The sequence below is a fragment of the Cynoglossus semilaevis genome, chromosome 8 (assembly GCF_000523025.1).
Source record: "Cynoglossus semilaevis isolate Cse_v1.0 chromosome 8, Cse_v1.0, whole genome shotgun sequence".
In the NCBI taxonomy this organism is placed as follows: Eukaryota; Metazoa; Chordata; class Actinopteri; order Pleuronectiformes; family Cynoglossidae; genus Cynoglossus; species Cynoglossus semilaevis.
In genome coordinates, this window is record NC_024314.1 from 24,632,577 (window position 1) to 24,650,111 (window position 17,535).

General features: G+C 40.9%; 1 protein-coding gene across 4 annotated transcripts in view; it reads right to left on the reverse strand.

Moving 5' to 3' along the window:
* Positions 1 to 1,708: 1,708 nt before the first annotated feature.
* Positions 1,709 to 17,535, reverse strand: part of mdfic (MyoD family inhibitor domain containing) — a 41,637-nt gene continuing 25,810 nt past the window's right edge. For 3 of the 4 annotated variants that reach the window (XM_025057540.1, XM_025057541.1, XM_008315823.3), the window contains exons 11-13: positions 10,248 to 10,631; positions 4,214 to 5,127; positions 3,261 to 4,139 (exon numbers count right to left, since the gene is read on the reverse strand). In XM_025057540.1, the coding sequence (XP_024913308.1) occupies positions 4,877 to 5,127; positions 10,248 to 10,631 (635 nt within the window). In that variant the 3' untranslated portion in view covers positions 3,261 to 4,139; positions 4,214 to 4,876. Of the gene's footprint in view, positions 1,916 to 3,260; positions 4,140 to 4,213; positions 5,128 to 10,247; positions 10,632 to 17,535 lie in introns of those variants that run through there. The other variant, XM_008315824.3, reaches the window with a different exon arrangement.

Genomic DNA, 17,535 nt, shown 5'->3' on the forward strand with positions numbered 1-17,535 from the left:
AGGATACGCATGGTTTAAGCTGATTGGCTAAGAGCAGTAGTCCCTGTAAAGGAAGGAGTTTGTGTTCACATAAATTTAAACAAATGATTGTATAGATCAGATTAGATGAGATTAGACCAGATTAGACAAGACTGGACTGAACTGGATTGGACTGGTTTTTACTGATCCTAGTGATTTTTTTTGTGTACGTTCGTTCACTACCTCGCGAATACATCAATTATCAAAAGCTGATTGGCTAAGAGCAGTAGTCCCTGTAAAGGAAGGAGTTTGTGTTCACATAGATTTAAACAAATTATTTTTGGATCACAGAAATTGAAAAAAATGATTGTAGAGATCAGATTAGATGAGATTAGACTGGATTAGACAAGACTGGATTGAACTGGATTGGACTGGTTTTTACTGATTTTTTTTGTGTATCGTTAACTACCTCGCGAATACATCAATTATCAAACATCTGGCCAAAGTCTCTTACGTCTGGTCACATGAATGTGCGCACAGACGTTTACAGTCATTCTTCCGCCGCCACGAGTTTTAATGGCTGACAACATGGTATCATAAACACATCGGAATGAATCACCTCAATGCTAACAGCCATTTAACGATGGCTATTATTACAGAGCTTATGGATTCATAGAGGAGCGAGCGGAGAGCGAGAACGCACGCCGCCATGTTTCCTGCCGTCTGACAAAAAAAAGAAAAAAAAAAATATCGATGTTCCATCTGGAAAAAACAGATGGCAAATTAAGACAAGTGTCGCCATTACTGCCACCTCTTCATGTCCTGTCTAATTAGTCAGATTACATTTAATTATAACATGGTCGTAATCTTAGCGGTATACGACGCTCAGGTCTTTCTGATATGAAAATGACAGGAAGGAAAACATCATTAATCTGCCCATCTGCTGTCTCCTCTTCACACACACACACACACACACACACACACACGGTGATCTGTTCGCGTGGCTGATGGCGGGAGACTGCAATTTTCTAAGCCACAGAATTGTTCCCCGACCGAGGGACGGATGGGTGGGTAGCTATGTCCGGTCCGAGGCGGCTGCACTTTAAAATGTATTTGATACTGTAAGAGGAGTGACCTTGAGATCAAAAAGTTGTCGGATTTATGTCCAGCTCGGAGAGAGAAACAATGGAGCCGTCGCTAATTGTGACGTTACAAACCAGCACACAGCGAACAATCAGAGGGGGATTGATTAGAGGAGTGGAAAGGTGGGCGACTTTGTGAAAAGGTCAGTGCACACTCTACCTGGAGTTTTTAATATTTCTCTGCCTCCGCTGTGAATGTGAAATAAAGTGAGAAAGAAAGAAAGAAAGAAAAAGTGCAACTCCTGTGTGATTACAGAGTTTCAGGAAAGTGGTATTTTTTCCCCCCAACGCATTAGTGAAATAAGATGGTAATTTTTCCCCAGGCCGGGGTGTATCCAGGCAGAAAATGATAAAAGGAAATAAAGATAGAGCAGAAAGGAGGTGAGGGAAGGGAGGGAGGGAGGGAGGAGTGGGTGGAGGGGGGGGGGGGTGTTCTTCCTCTCTGCTTCACCAGCAGGGGGGGCAGGCGAGGAGGTTAATTGAGGGGTTAACAGGGGGTGGTGTCAGCTGAAGGTCAGACTACTGTTCCAGCCAGCAGGAGGTGCTTGCTCCTGGGTGGAGGGGGGGTGGGGTGTTCTTCCTCTCTGCTTCACCAGCAGGGGGGGCAGGCGAGGAGGTTAATTGAGGGGTTAACAGGGGGTGGTGTCAGCTGAAGGTCAGACTACTGTTCCAGCCAGCAGGAGGTGCTTGCTCCCTGATGACCTCACCGAGTGTCGCTGACCATGTTTCCATGTTAGCGCTAATGCTGGACTGTAATAGAGAGAAGACCAGAGAGACGGAGGTGGCAAAGGTGACGACCGGGAATCGAACGCCTCCTGCAACACACACACACAAAGAAATTCCGATGAATGACACATCATGACATATTTGAGAAATTAAAAGTCTTGATTTAAAATGTCTGATATTTTACCAATGACACATTTGTTGGCCACATCTGTGCACAATTATGACAAGACCGAAAACTCTTAAATCAAACTTTTTATCCTCTGTACCACCTGAGAAAACACTGATCTCTCTGAGTACCACCATGATGACCAACATTAGAACACAGCAGCGTAGGCCTTCACTGTTAGCTTCCACCACAGGAGAGATGTTTATAAAGATGTTTATGTTTCAATGTTGTATAAATGGTATGTTTCAGATTTATTCTATTAAAAATGTAAACGTGAAAATATGAATTTTCTCCACGTACCACTGGTGGTACACATACCACAGTTTGAGAACCAACGTCTTAAATAACAGACTATAGTGTTTTGTAATTGTGAGCTGCAGTTGCTCACAAGTGATTTTTTTTTTTTATTTCACTATCGGTGACTCACAAATGATGTTTCCGTTACAGTGAGTCACATCTGACGGGGTTTTTTTTTTTGAAACTCAACGGTTACTTTCAGTTCCCAAACTCAAGATTTGTACCTCAGCAGCATGTGATTAAAAATCAGACGCACTGTATACAGTATGTAAACTGTAGTCATTTCTTAGCAGTACGCATGCAGTGTTTGCCTGGGTGTGTGTACACTAAATATAGACACGGAGCTGAAACCGCAGCGTGACATCATCCAAGATCGGGAAGAGCTCACGATCCAGACAAATTATTCAGATAATCCAGAATCCTCACAGCAGTGGGTTTTTTTTTTTTTTAGTTTTAACTCCTCTTATTTTTTAAATGATTATAAATGTATTTGGAAATAGAAATAAACAATTCATCAAAACCCATTGTTATTTGGATGTTGCACAACTGTGAGGTACTGTTAAAGTTTTCATTTCATGTCATTTTAAAGGAAGGAAACCGTCAGAAGTCGAAACTACAAATATTTCCGTTGTGTAAAAACGGATGAAACATAACAGGTGTTGATGTGGGTTTTTCTTCTGAGCAAATATATATTTAGATAGAACGAAACAATAATAAGCCATAGTTTTATTCATAAAACTCTTTCTCGGTTTCTAATGTACAAAAGTAATATATGGATGATAACATCTAAGTAAAGTCATACTTCAATCAGAGAGATGAAATAAGAAGCCAATGGAGAGGCTGGAAACAAAGACTTACTATAGCAAACATACAGCACAGTAACGGAAGAAAAAAACAACTTCATGTTCATGTATATATGACTTATTCTTTTTCACATTATCCATTCTTTTTTATATATATATATATATATATATATATATAACACTTCAGCCCATGAAGACTATGAAACTGGTGAGTCAATAACATGACAACATGGTTTCATTTTCTCTAGACATTTTGCTGGATATCGTCTTCTGACTCAAGATCTGGATCTGAACTTCTAATGCGTGTTATTAGTTAATTCATTTTATTAAAGTTATTTCTTTAAAAGTCCAGCATTAGGAATCTTAGCAATCTCCAAATTTTTTGTAGGAATGTTTTCTTCACACAGCAAAAAAAAAAAACAAAACAAAGAGACCCACACTGTTTCCAGTTACATCACGTTTTGGAGATAGAACTAAATCACATAAATTTGCGCGACATAAACTTGGTCTATGAACATTTTTGTTCACATTCCAGTATTGAACCAAACACGAAACTTTTTTTTTTTTTTACTGTGCAGTAAATCCATGTTATAATAGACCGTTATTGACTTTATGGACAACTAGTGCCAGAAAGTAACAGGTAAAAATGACCAATTCATCTTTCATATTTTACCAGTTTGGAGTGTTTTACAGTAGATGGAATGTTACCAAAATTCCATTGGATAAAGTATGCATTTCAAGTGTATAAATGTCACCGTCACAAAAACATATTTTACAGTGTTGTGGTGAAGTACGAATGTTGCAAGTATAAAAACAAATGATCAACAATAAAAGAGAAAAGAACTTTGATTCTATTTGACTTTTGGCTAAGAATACTTCATAGGAACTAAATATGAGAGGAAATATCAGCTCGATTTCAGCCTGTTGTTACAAACCTCTGTGCTGTTCTTCAGCTACAACCTCTAAACGTGCTCAACATATCAATACAAGTGAACTGCAACATGAAGTGGATCGTAACAAGACGTCATTGTCAGACCAACTTGTCAGCTCAACAGACTTTGTCACAGTCTATTACCGACACCATTCTGTAACAAGACGTCTTTGTCAGACCAACTTGTCACAGTCTATTACCGACACCATTCTTCATCAAATTTCTTTTTTTTTTAAAGTATTGTAAAAGTGGCCAAATCTAGCGATAAAATCCAAACTGAAGAAATTCAGTTTAACCCTGTTTTTGTGCACTTTAAATGTTGGGACAAACAGATGGAAGAAAAAAAAAAATTCCAGTATGACGTCAGATTCTCCAGGACATTTGACTTTTTCCCCTCATTTACATAATTTCCATGACTGGAATTTTTTTTTTTTCATGTAGTTTCCAGGTTTTCCAGGATGCTTATTCCGCTCCCTGTTAGCTAAGTTTGTGTTTAAAAACAGCACACCGCCGTCAACTTGGCAGATCAGAAGTGATTTCTACTATTGATAAGGAGCCTTTTCTTGGACGTCTAACAACAGGTCGATGTGCTGAAATCGATTAAAGAGCTCCTTCTCACTTGAGATTTTTATTGACGTTCGTATACGTGTAGTTAATTTGTTCAGCCACACTCTACTACCCTACACACTCGCTAATTTTATTTTTCGCTCCCACATTCACGCGCACTCTCCTTCCAACTGTCTGATGCCAAATTTGACATTTGACAGCAGCGTCATCCCTTTCATTTTCCTTCCAGGGTCCATTTATCCCTTTCATCGCGCTCCACGACACCAACACCACCGACAACATGCTCCTATGTTGGAAAACAGATGCCGCAGCACTCCATGCAGATTTCCAGGCAGTCCGAGGACTCGCAGCAGGCGTCCATGATGCCGCAGTCCATGTCGCAGGGGCAGTTGCAGTCGTCTCCCAGGTCGTCAGTGCAGCAGCAGCAGCAGCAGGCCTCCGACGTGCACGCGCCGCACGAGGCCTGGGCCACCACCATGTTGCAAAGAGTGAGGAATTCGCAGAAGAGGCAGGCCAAGATGCAGTGGACGCAGCAGTCTGGGTCCAAAGACAAAACCATGGCATTACAAAAAAAAAAAAGTTTCGATTTTATTTTTATTTTTTTATAAGGATTGGTCGGCGCTGAAAGCAGGTCAAAGCGAGAGTGAGTGACTGCATGCGTACAGGTGGACCAGAGCAGCGGGTGTCTTGGCAAAAAAGGGTGAGGGCTAACGAGGCAGGGGGGGACCAGGAAAATAAGAAAAATACAAAGGAATGAATTCCTCTCCTGCAGTTTTGATTAACAGACTGTTAAATAATTGTGGCATTATCATGCAAACTGCTAGGTTGATCACACAAAGATGATTAGCCGAGTCCAGAGTCTCTCCCTGGCAAATAGGTGGATTAATGTGGGGAGCGCTCACACCTCTGATTAACATTTAACCTCTTCACTTTATGTGGTTGGTGGCAACTTTCAGCTTTTTTTTTTTTTCACTTTCCACAGAAATACAGTTTCCCTCTGAATTACCAATGTACCCATTAACCATCACAAATTTGTTCCTGAATGGCTTCATTAAACACTGCTGTGATGATTTAAAAATGGTAATGAAACAGGGCGAATACATTTTTCAATCAAATCAATCAATCAACATGTTTTTTAATCAAATGCTATATCCACACCTGGTGGTCAAGGTGGTAACTACAGAATCCAAGTGTCAATGAGAAGCTCTGTAGACTTTAAAGGCCAAGCGTCGGGTACAAAAACAGGAAGAGGGCACGGTTTTGGTTCTCCACTGTGCCTATCAGAGGTTTTTTTTTTTTTTTGTTCCAGATAGTGGAAAAAGTCGACAGTGGAACAAATGGAGTGACTGAGTAACTGTGGAAACTCTGCCCAGAGGAGGCAAAACAGATGAAAAGGGATTCTGATTGAACTGTCGCGTTTGTGAAGATTAGACGTCGGGCTGGTTAAACTTAACCTATATTGTTAAGAAAACCTATCTCCATACCAATAGGAACCATTTTTATTAAGTAAAATGTATTTTAAAAATAAAGTGTAAGCTTGACAAATTAGTTTAAAAGGAGAGGTGTCCTTTTTATATTTGTAGTGGCAACCACTGCTGAAGTGTGGTTAAAAATGTAAAAGAAAATAAAAAATAAAAAAGTTGACAATTTAATTTAGATTTAGTCCTGTTTTGGTCAATTATACTGTTGTAATTTCAGATTTTTTTTTCAAACTATGAAAATTATTTAATTAAACTCATTTTAATTAGATTTAGTTGACTTAAATGTCATGCGTAATATATTCTTATTTAGAAAAGTCATTTGTATTAAAACTTACATATATAGTAAGAAATTATGTTTCAATGAACAGGTGTTCAAATTACAACACAATAATTTAGATAAATATATAGATAAGTATGTGCATATATATAGATATATATATTTACACAGACATATTTATACACATACAATATACATATATTCACATACTATCATGTCTGTGTATTGATATATACATATATACATATATAAATATATATATATATAGACACATATATACATATAAATATATATACACATATATGTGTTTGTCATTCAATAAAGGTTATGTATATATGGCAGTGTTTCAGTTTATGAGTTTGTTCAAATAAAGGATAAAGGTAACTTTTCCTGTCACAAGTGAAGGCTGCACTTGGCTCAGATTTCGTTGTATTAAATCATTCTTAAAAATCATCCACCTTGTGAACCTGGAATACATTCCCAGAGGCAATGTCCTTTCTCTCCTCAAGGCCCGCGGAGCATCGCCGCTTTGCTAACGTTAAAAAAAACATGATGTGGACGGATGCAGAAATACGGCATCGTAAACGGGCCAGATTAGCATAACTTTCATCAGGCCATCTTGAGCTGTCAGAAAGGGCGGCTACTGATTTTGTCAGTAGGGGAAAGAAAAAGTAGGATGATTGTTGTGGACGGCGCAGGAAGGCATGCTCAGGACCTGCTGGATGCTCATGTTTGGTTAATCAAAAAAGAGGAGATTTTTTTTTTTTTTTGTGGTGCTCTGGGGTTGCTGCGCTGACCAGGGGCTCGGTCCGACCGCGGTACAAATAAGATAGCAAAGGAAACATGAAAGAAGCACGCTTGCCAGCGTGTCTGCGTGTCTGTGAGGGTGCCTGGAGTTTGAACGCATCTTATTATCCTTATCTGAAACCTTAATGCTGGCACTGATAGGAGATTCATGAAAAAAAAATATCCTTCCTTATAAAACAACCGGTGTGGAAGGAGTTGAAATGCTCAAGGCTAGTTTGTGGACTTTTTTTTTTTTTCTTGAGCTAAAACACTTGTCAGTTTTTGAGCTGATACCCACAGAAGCACCTGTTATCTCAGCCCTACACAAAATGCCACTGAGAACCATAATCGTGGCCCGTTCACGGTGGAGCACACAGAACCTCAAAGTTCAGCCAAACAAACTTTGAAGGACCCAGTGGGTATACACACAACTCAGTGTGGAACAGTAGACTAGAGTCTGAGATAAACACAGCACATGGGCATTAGACAGTGGCTGGCCATCTCAGCTATTCACTTGGATGTATAATTCAACACCAGCGATTAGTCTAGATCTTAGAGAAGCCAGTGAGAGGGAGGGGAGCGAGAGGGTCGTACACTGTACACAAGAGAGTTTAGATGCACGGCACATCTCTTCGAAAAAAAAAAAAAAAGAAAAGAATGAAAGAAAAGAAAGTCAGACGGAGAGACATGAGTGAAACCAACCAGCAGACAGAAAGATCTGCCCACACTGACACTGCTCCTGTTTAATGTCAACGAGCAGCGATGAAGCCCAGAGTTTGCAGGGGCCAGAAAAGCAGCATCCTGTGTCTCTGAGGAAATAGTCTGAGACATCTGGAAAGCTAACATCAAAAGTGGAAGAGGAAAAAAAAAAGGAGCGAGAGGGCAGCATGACACAAAACAACCGAGATGGGTCATGAAGCGGCAAGCTGTGCAAAACATTCAAAACTCACAAAGAGGAATGCTAGACAATCAAAAATAAAGAGAGAGAGAGAGGTTGGTCAGACAAGGCCTTGGTGGCCGGGGGAATGCACAGGAGGCATGGATGTGTAAAGACAGCGGAGGATAGGGGCTGAACTGTGGAAGTCCAGAACATGTACTTCAAGACTGCTCTCTTTATAACGTATGACGAAGGAAAAAAGTTCAGGCTGGAAGACGACACATGGAGGTTTATGGATTGGGAAAAAAAAACAAAAAAAAACAAAACTGCCTCTTCAGGCTTTGGTCTTAAATCCTAAAGAGAAGATTAAAACGATTACATACAATTAACAAATATACCAACTGGTCGCCTCAAGTGGAGACGACCCAGCACGCTGAACAAAAGCTGCTGGATAAACGACTCCTCAGACGCCGCGGCGTTACATCCAGTGCCAACAGCGTTTGCCAAGAAAACAGAAAGAACAGCAGAATTCCCAGAGCTGGTTCATGCCAGCTTAGGCCTTTTATTTCCTGTGTTCGGGGGCCTGTTTAGGAGGCTAATTTCACAGGCAAACAGATTATGTTAATCCATGTAAACAATCTAACACAACAGCTTGGCTGCGTTCCTGGGGGAAATAAATAGTTGAAAGTGAATATATTGATTCTGAGTGCTCCCGTGTCTGCAAATAAGCAACAGAAAAACACCATAATGAGAGCGACTTGTTGAGCAGCTGTTTTTTTTTTTTCTTCTGTTCTTCACCAATTAAGACGTTGGGAGTCGTGATGCGTCTGCGACGTCTCTTGTGGAGGCATCCCACGTTTACTCACAAAGTGTTGTTGATGTGCGCAAGTACAGTATGCCGGCTTCTGGTTTCTGACTGGAGTTACTGATAGGTATTTCAAGTGTAAAGCACAATCAAAGACTGAGTCTAGAGTCTAGATTTTTTTTTCTTTTAAAAAGAACAATTGAATTCAATTTCATATGAAGGTATTTACAATCTTTTAATCATTACAGCACTTTAAGATCTAATGAAATAGTGAAAGAACCAATGATGGATAATAAGTACAAATAGCCAGGGTGGTTGTAAAAAAAAAAAAAAAAAAAAAAACCAGGGTCAGTAATGATCAAGAACACAAGGGTGTCCACAAACACATGCACAGCGACCACCGTGGCGCGTCATGTCTCTGTTAATGAAAGTCGGGGTGGTGCTGACGGGTTGCGGGGAGAGTCAGAGAGGGTCCAGAGAGGTGTGAGAGGGCTTTGAGGGGCCTGGAGAAGGCTGGTCACGACTTTTAATAGGCACCCCGTGCTCTCCGGTCTCGTTAGACGGTCACACCTATCTCCCCAATGGAAAAAAGACCAGCCAACCGCCTTCATTATCGGACTCACCTCGACATTACACCTGACAAAGTGACGGCTTCCCCGCATGGCAAACGGACCCTCTGACTTGTGGTTAGAGAAAATAAAAACGACGGGAGTGGATAAGATGTCATTTGCTTGACGGGAGTGATAAATAAGAGAGGTCATGCACCGCCATCATTAAAAGGTGAGAGAAGGTAAGAATTTATTAGCAATATCACAGGAGGAATACACTTCAGGAGCGGCCGTAGGTGTATACTTCATACCAGTGTTTCATGCCACGCGTCTACGATTCTCTACCAAAAAAAATCACCTTATTTCAGACAGAATAATTTGACTTTATGACTTGTTTTTTGCTCAGTGTTTTTTGTATGTGATGCATGTTTTTGTCCTTCTGTTTATGGAGTTACTTGAAAACCTCAGCATTAGCGAAAAAGTAAAACAATGTTTATGAGTTCTGTGAGTGGTTTTAGAGACAAAGAGATTGGATATAGAGGAAGTAACTAATGTCAAGAACAAGAAGAAGTGTTCAAACTAGGGCTGCCAATTAAAAACAATTACAATTTTAATCAGATTAACTGTGGATTAATAATGATTAGATAATCGTGATTCCGACGTTTAATTAACTATTATTCCGATCACAACAATGTGCAGATAGATGGTGAAATTATTTGGAAATGCAATTTTCCAAATATGTTAAAATCTTTAATCTGGTTAAATATTTTGGAAAAGATGATTAACCTGATTAGCACGGTGTCTCGACAGCCCTAGTTAAAATGGTTAGTAAGGGTGTAAATAGTCACTCACTCTCAACATTACCTGGTGCGCTGATACTCACCTTCTGGTAAAGGCGCCTTCTGTGACCCGGTGGAACTTCCTTTGCTGCGTCGGCTGCTGTCGCTGTTGACTGACAAGCTGGACCTCAGCTTCCTCTGCACTCTCTGTGACACCGGCGTGGACGGCTGTTTCCTGGGCTGCTCTGTAGTCGGCGCAGAAGACGTCCCCTTGGAGCCGGAGCCTGATCCTCTCTCTGCGCCTGTGCTGATGGTGGCGCCGCAGGAGCACACGCGTGGGCCACCAGCACTGCTGATCCCAGGGTGGATTCCGCCGCCATTGCTCAGTGCTGGCGTGCCAGTGCCGTTGGGGCGACAGTTGTTCTGGTCCCTGGCGGAGTCTCCCTCGGTGAAGTCCGACGCTGGTCGTGACTCAGAGTGAGGTTGAGCTGCGAGGAAATATAAAGGACAAGAAATTGCCTTTTTAATGCTGTTAATTGTTAAAGAGAAACTTATCTGCCTTTTAACTCAAACACCAAACCAAAAGCCACTGTTAAAAAAAAAAAAAAAATTCACCAAATCCGGAACTTAACACTGAGAGGAGATAGATTTTTACCATTACGGGTCTACCGCAACTTTATATTAACTGAGAAAGAACTTTATTTGCACTCTCTGCACCTCCACTCATATCTTTTATTCACATATAAAGTTACTGCAGCCTGTGAAGTTCCCTTCTTTCAAAAACCAAGCACCGGTGGAGGCCCAATCCTCAGAAAATCACTCTCAGCAAATCTTGCCACCGTTTCCTAACATCACAATATCGATCATGTGGCAAACACTTCAACCCAGAGTGACAGAGGGAAGTGGTGAGGTACGGGGAAACCTTGTATGTGACAGGTTCACAAAAGCCACCGCTGTAGGCAGACAGACTTTTGTGAGTTGCACCCAGGTGAGTTAAGACGAGAAAGAGGAAGATTAATATGGTTAAAAAAAAAAGAAAAACCACAGAGAACAAGAGCCTGTGATGCTGTGCATATACAAAATAGCTGCTGTCTCCAACGGTAATGATGTACTTTGCTCTCAAAAGCTCAGCGATGGCCTCAACCGGTTTTCTCCGAGTGTATGTGTGACAGTCACACAAAGTCAGGAGACAGCGACCTGTCTGATAAGAAAGAAGGCGACGGATGTTCGCGAAGCAAAGCAGGTGGCATTTTACTGAGAGGAACAGCTGCACATTCAGCTCTACTGGGAGTTACTCCTGCATTACCTTCCTTTTACATCAGAGCCCCGGCGCCTGTGCACAAGCCGTCAGTGCACGGTTAACTTAAGATTTTGTGAATTATTCATCACTTTTCAAGTTGGTCTCTGAGCCGCACTTATTCTACATCCTATACTTTTTTTTTATATACATTTGACATATGGCTGCTTCTTTTTATGCTCTGTTTCGAGGAGTGCACTATGAACTGAGTTGCTTCGTGAATAAATCTCGTTTCAAAATAAACGCTGGGTTCGGTTGTTTTCGGGGAAAACCTTTGTTAGAACGGCGGAAAAAGTGGCGTAGGAGAGATTTTATTGTTGTGTCTGATAAACTTAAAAAACAGTTTTTCAGTTTTTGAGGTGACCATTGGAAACCAACTCAGGCTGTAATGTATGCATGGAACAATATGGTTAGAAATGTTAGCTTATTTTAACTAATATACCTAATTAGCTAATCTTGCTTAATGGCTAATCCTAGCTTCAATCGAAACTAATTTGTGATACGTCGAATTTAATTTGGATTTTATTTTTTCTAGTAGCTGTACATTACTATTTAGAAATAGAGAGAATTGTTGGCAGGTACTGTGTTTTGCAACTTTTCAACAAACATCAGATTCTCTCACAGGGGATACAAGTCTTAATATGACACAGGAAACTTTTATTTTTCCAACTGTCAGCCTCCCAACAAGTGCAATTACAGTTAACAAGAGCAGCAGAGAGTATGGGAATCAGACTGCGAGATTTCTTTAACAACACATCACTGTGGGAGAGGCCGGACCTGCATGTGGATGTAAAACAAAGCAATTAAATACACGCTCTGGGTTTTCCCTTGTCTCTTCACTCAGGCTCCTGCACGCTGCTCCGACAAACAAACACAGACTTAGATAAGATAGAGATTTCATGAAATTTGAATTAGACAGCTGGGTAGGACACAGTAGAATTCATTATGCAGCGTTTTAAGACCAGGTTGATGGAATTTCCAACCTGCCCGTGACAATTTGTGGAAACAGAGAATCACTAACAGAGAGGCCTTGAGGAGACACTACACGTTAGCGTTTTTCCCTTTTCTTGTTTATGTTTTCTATCATGTTGGATTATATTACACTGGAGTAGAGTCATCTGAGTAACTAAACAGTGGAATGTTCTACGTGACAGGAAAACTTGACGATGTAGAACCGACAACAAGCAAGTGGTCCGGCCTGTTTTCCTACTTACTCTGCTTTACTGGAGCGGAGCCGTTTGATTTGCTTGTTTTTCTGTTGAAATGTAACATCACTCTGTTTTCATTGCATTCATGATTCCTCAGCCCCACCCCCCTCACCTCCCTCCGCTCACCACCATGCTTTTATGTGTAAACACACACATCGCTGCCTGACATTTATTAGGTCGACGGGGGAATTCCCTTTCTACGTTATAATAATTTACTTGTCGAAACTCATTTACAAAAACCTGACATGCAAAACAGAGCCAAATGCTTGGCAAGAAAGAAAAAAAAAAAAACAACACACCAACAAATAGAAAATAAATGCACCTGTTTCTTATAAAGGCAACACAACATGTGCTCCTGACTTGAGGGAGACTGTTCTTTACCAAATCAATCACCTTTAGTATCCTTTAATAATACAGTTGTCCTGCCAATTCGGGAAAAGCCAACGACCTCCACCACACATGAACACAGGCTCGTGCACAAATACACCAAAGTAGACTTCCAGACATAATTACCTTTCCTTTTGAGGAAGGCAAGCCTTCAATTTACCCGAGTACAAACAGTTATTAAGAAACCACCATGTAAAACCCAAGTGCACAGGCAGAATCTTGGGTTTCGCACAAAACTGAAAAAAAGCCACTGCGATAATGATGATTCTGTCAAAGATGGCAGTGAAGGACTTGCACAGTCACCGTGAGACGGATGAAGACAATAATGAGGGAAACCAGAAATAAGGTAAAAGTTCTGTTAGGAACTGTCTCGTACGATTGTCTCGTACTTGTGCCAAGTTGGTTAATCAAAGAGTATTGTACGGAGACATTTGCATATATCAGACAACCTGCATATTTCACCTATTTTTAAGGCGGTGCAAATCGATCAAGAGTGAATTTACTATGATGTGGATCTGAGAAATGATTGTATATATTTCAGTTTTTAATATATTAGAGATGATAAGTAAATATTTCACTTGCTGTATGACATCTTGAGTTATTTTTTTTTTGACTTGTGAAGCTAAGTGTTCATATTGAAACTAATTATTATTCCAAGTCTTCATACATGCAACATTTTCAGTGACATGGTTTATCCGTGTACTGCCTTTTACTGTAAGTCTCAGTGATCAACAACTGGTGACTGGATTCCTAAATAAAGATCAAATCAAAATGTTAGACAAAAATGTGATTTTTTATTTAATTTTAATTCAATGTCCGGCACCGAATATGTCCGTCCAGATAAATTCTAACCCTCCTACAAATATAGTTGTCGACCTCTAAGACAAAGTAAGTAAAAAAAAATAAGCTCAGTTTCAACTTACAACTACAACAACTAGAGCTTCACTTTAGTTTGGGCTCCTCCGAGAGGTCAGTTCTCCTGCAGAGATAACAACGTTATTACTGTTTTCCTTCGTTGTTCATAACACGTTTAAGCCAGTTTATAAATCTTTAATGTGTTACCTAATCCAGGAATGCATAGAAATGTTTTAAGTTTTAAGTTCAGTGCTGAATAAAAGAAGAGAAAATAGTTTTTTTTACCCTCAGTGTTAAGCAGCATATAGAACAGTAAAGTTTCAGTGCACAACTCGCATGTATTTTGGGGTGAGGCCAATGGTGCAATTAAGACACACTGCTGCAACATCTGGCAACAGAGCAGAAAACACAAAGAGCATCAAAATTTGATACCACCATCTACCACTACTGCGAGTTAAAAAATATATACTGTCTAACTAGAGGAGTTGGTACACGCTTGAAGTTGAGAGGCGGTAGGTGTCCTGAGATAACCGAGTGCACACGGCCTGACAGGTTGCATTAATACGCGATGTTTTTCGAGGAACAATTGGAGGAACATTCATAGACACACTTCAAATTGGACTTGTAACCGCCCTATTTCTAGCACATCAACAACTGTTGAGGGTGTACATTTGTAGTTGAATAAAACATGGTATTCCCCTACACACGCTGTCACACACATCACAAGGGAAACTAGGGGGTGAGTAGTTCTTGACTGTCTAAGCAGCATCCCAATTTGGTCCCAGCTACTAGTAGCTGACAGCTTCAAATACCCGGGGAGCATTTTAAAAGGCCAGTGTTTGATGGATTCATGAAGAACACACAAATATAATTGCCATTTGTCACCGAGTCTTCAGTGGCTGCGCCACACAGGGACCGTGCACCGGCGTGCCTGGAGAGCACTGGAGCTGTGCCAGAGCTGTGCAGGGGGATCGCTCTGTATGTAAAACTGAGTATATAAACACCTTCGTTTTTGTCACAGAAAATAGGTCCTGGAGGGGGGAGCCGGAAATTGCACCCAAAAGACAGAGGAGCAGTGTACACACACGCTTTCATACATATATATATGTCAAGTCTGCTGCACCTCGCGCCCGCGCACACACACACACAGACATGCAACGCAGACCTACCAGGAAGCAATATGCATGCATGCATGTCAGGTGAAACAGAGCTGTATAAACAAGAATTCTAAAATAGTCCGGAACATGAAAAAATAACACAGAGGTCAAACAGGGCAGTATGGAGATTCTCATTTGCACACGGTTGCGCCGGGAGTTGCAGGTGAAGCAGGGCGGCAGATTGAACAACCACACAGGCTGTGTTTTTCCAAAGCTCAGTCCTTTTTAATATTAATGCCCCAGAGACACGGGGAAAGAAAGAGAGGGAGACAGAAAAGGTGTTTGCCTAAGCTTATTAGAATGCCCATCATAGAGTGCATACGGTTATCCAAACGTCATATCAAGTCATCTGAATAAACACAACAATCCAGATCTTCCCTTCATCTCCTAATGACCGCTATTACACAATGCCGCCAGTTTGTGAATTTAACATTGAAACGAATACGAGAGCAGAAGCGTGGTCTTTATTATTTTTTTTCTATTTTTTTTACTTAGAAGTCCCAAACAGGAAGGTGCAGAATACATAACAGCGGTTAGCTCTGAAATGATAATTTTGCTAACGCGGGCCAGTGATTTGTTTATCTTTTTGTGCCTTGTATTAGAAAAACATGTATATTTTCTGCTCGGCTGGCCATGTTACCTGCATGATTGAAATGCTAATTTGTAAATGTGCAATGACCTAGCCAGTTCCCCCCCCCCCCTTCCCCCCCCCCCCCCCCCCCCCCCCCTCCCCTCTCTCTGCCAAAACAGCCCGAGGTATCATCTCTCCTCCTAACAAACAGCAGCACGTGGAGCGGCTCCTGCCTTTCAATCCAAAGGGATATATTTTCTCATTAGAAATTATACATCTTCCCTGCCCATATTTATAGACGCAAAACCAGGGGAATTATGCTGCGGAGCAAGTGAGAGGGACACGCACAGATAGGGAAAATAGTACAATGAATGTTATTACAAAGGGGCTCTGATTGAAAAATTTCCTTGGGCGTATCAAAGCCTCGTTTACCATTTGACCTTCCAAACTCTGGGACAAGGACTTCCTTTGTTGTCTCTATGGACGCATCAAAAGGGACACAGGAGCGTCCAATCACAACAACAGCAACAACAAAAACTTAATTCGACGTGACGACAAAGAAGCCGGTGCCCGATGACACGAGGTCTATATTATTTGACTAGAGAAAATGAATGTGCTCTTGTGTAAGTCGCAGTGAGGAACAATGACGTGTTTACTTGTTTGTATACAACCTGGATACTCTACGGTCCATCTTGTCCAAAAATGGAACACTGCTATAGTTGAATGTATAAATTGAGACACAAAAATCAGTGTTTTTTTCGGCTTCGACCTCTTTTTGACATCACACATTTCTGGCCACCTCAGAGACATTTTTTTTTCTCACTTACTTTTTTGGTTGTTTGATGGTTTGTTATCATTTTTTTTTAAATACAGAGTAGTCAGATTAGTGCACATTGACATTTTATTTCCCCATGTACACATGTAGATTGTCTTTATAATGCTAAAAAAATTATACTAACCAAACAATCCCTTCAACAATTAATTATGAAATTACTAGAAATTTCAAGGAACCGCATTTAAATTCCAAAGACTTGCTCTAAATAGAAAAAAAAAAAACTTCTGAGAAAAGTATGAATGTGTCTGTGTCTTGCTGCGTTCGAGGCGGCGGGCAGAGGCGGAGGGTTTGTCTCAACAGTTTGCACAGAGTGGACGGTGACCTGACAGGCAAACAGAAATGTCAATTTTTCAAAAAGATATGACACAAAATGTGACACCGGAGATCACAAAGCAATCCTGGTCTTGTCAGGTGATACGCAGCCCTAATGTTTTGCATTTATCCAAGATAAAATGAGCATGACACACCATGATGATGATGACCACTCAGGAGGGCTAAATTACCTTCTCTGATATTGGATCTTCATCAGAGGTAGTGACATGTGCTGTGTGTGTGTGTGTGTATGGTTGTGTGTGTGGCTGTTATGGGAGCCACCAGAACTCTATTAGCTGTCTTCAGCTGTCACTGCTCATCACATTGTGTAGCATCTCGGCTAAGGAGGAAACATCACATTTTTGTCTGTCTGTTTTTTTCTATCCGTCTCCATAACAGCCATTCAAATGGCGGCTCCTCAAACGAGCTGAAGAGGAGGTGACACACTGAAGACGGGGCTTATTATTATTTTCAATCGCCCCTCACCAACGTCAACACTACCGCCGCTACAACTTCCAACTCTGAAGAGAGAAGTGGAGTGTCAGGGATATTTCCTAATTTTAAATTTCCCTGCTGATTGAGTGGGGAAAAAAATATCCACCACAGACTTGGTACTGTTTAAATACACTGCACGCCAGCGTAGACATGTTGAAAGACAGGCACGCGACGCTGCTGGTGATGGTGGTGGTGTTGGTGGAGGTCATCACTTCTCCTTTGATTACTCAGATTAACTTGTTTTAATGTCATCTAAGTCGTTATTCCAACTTCTA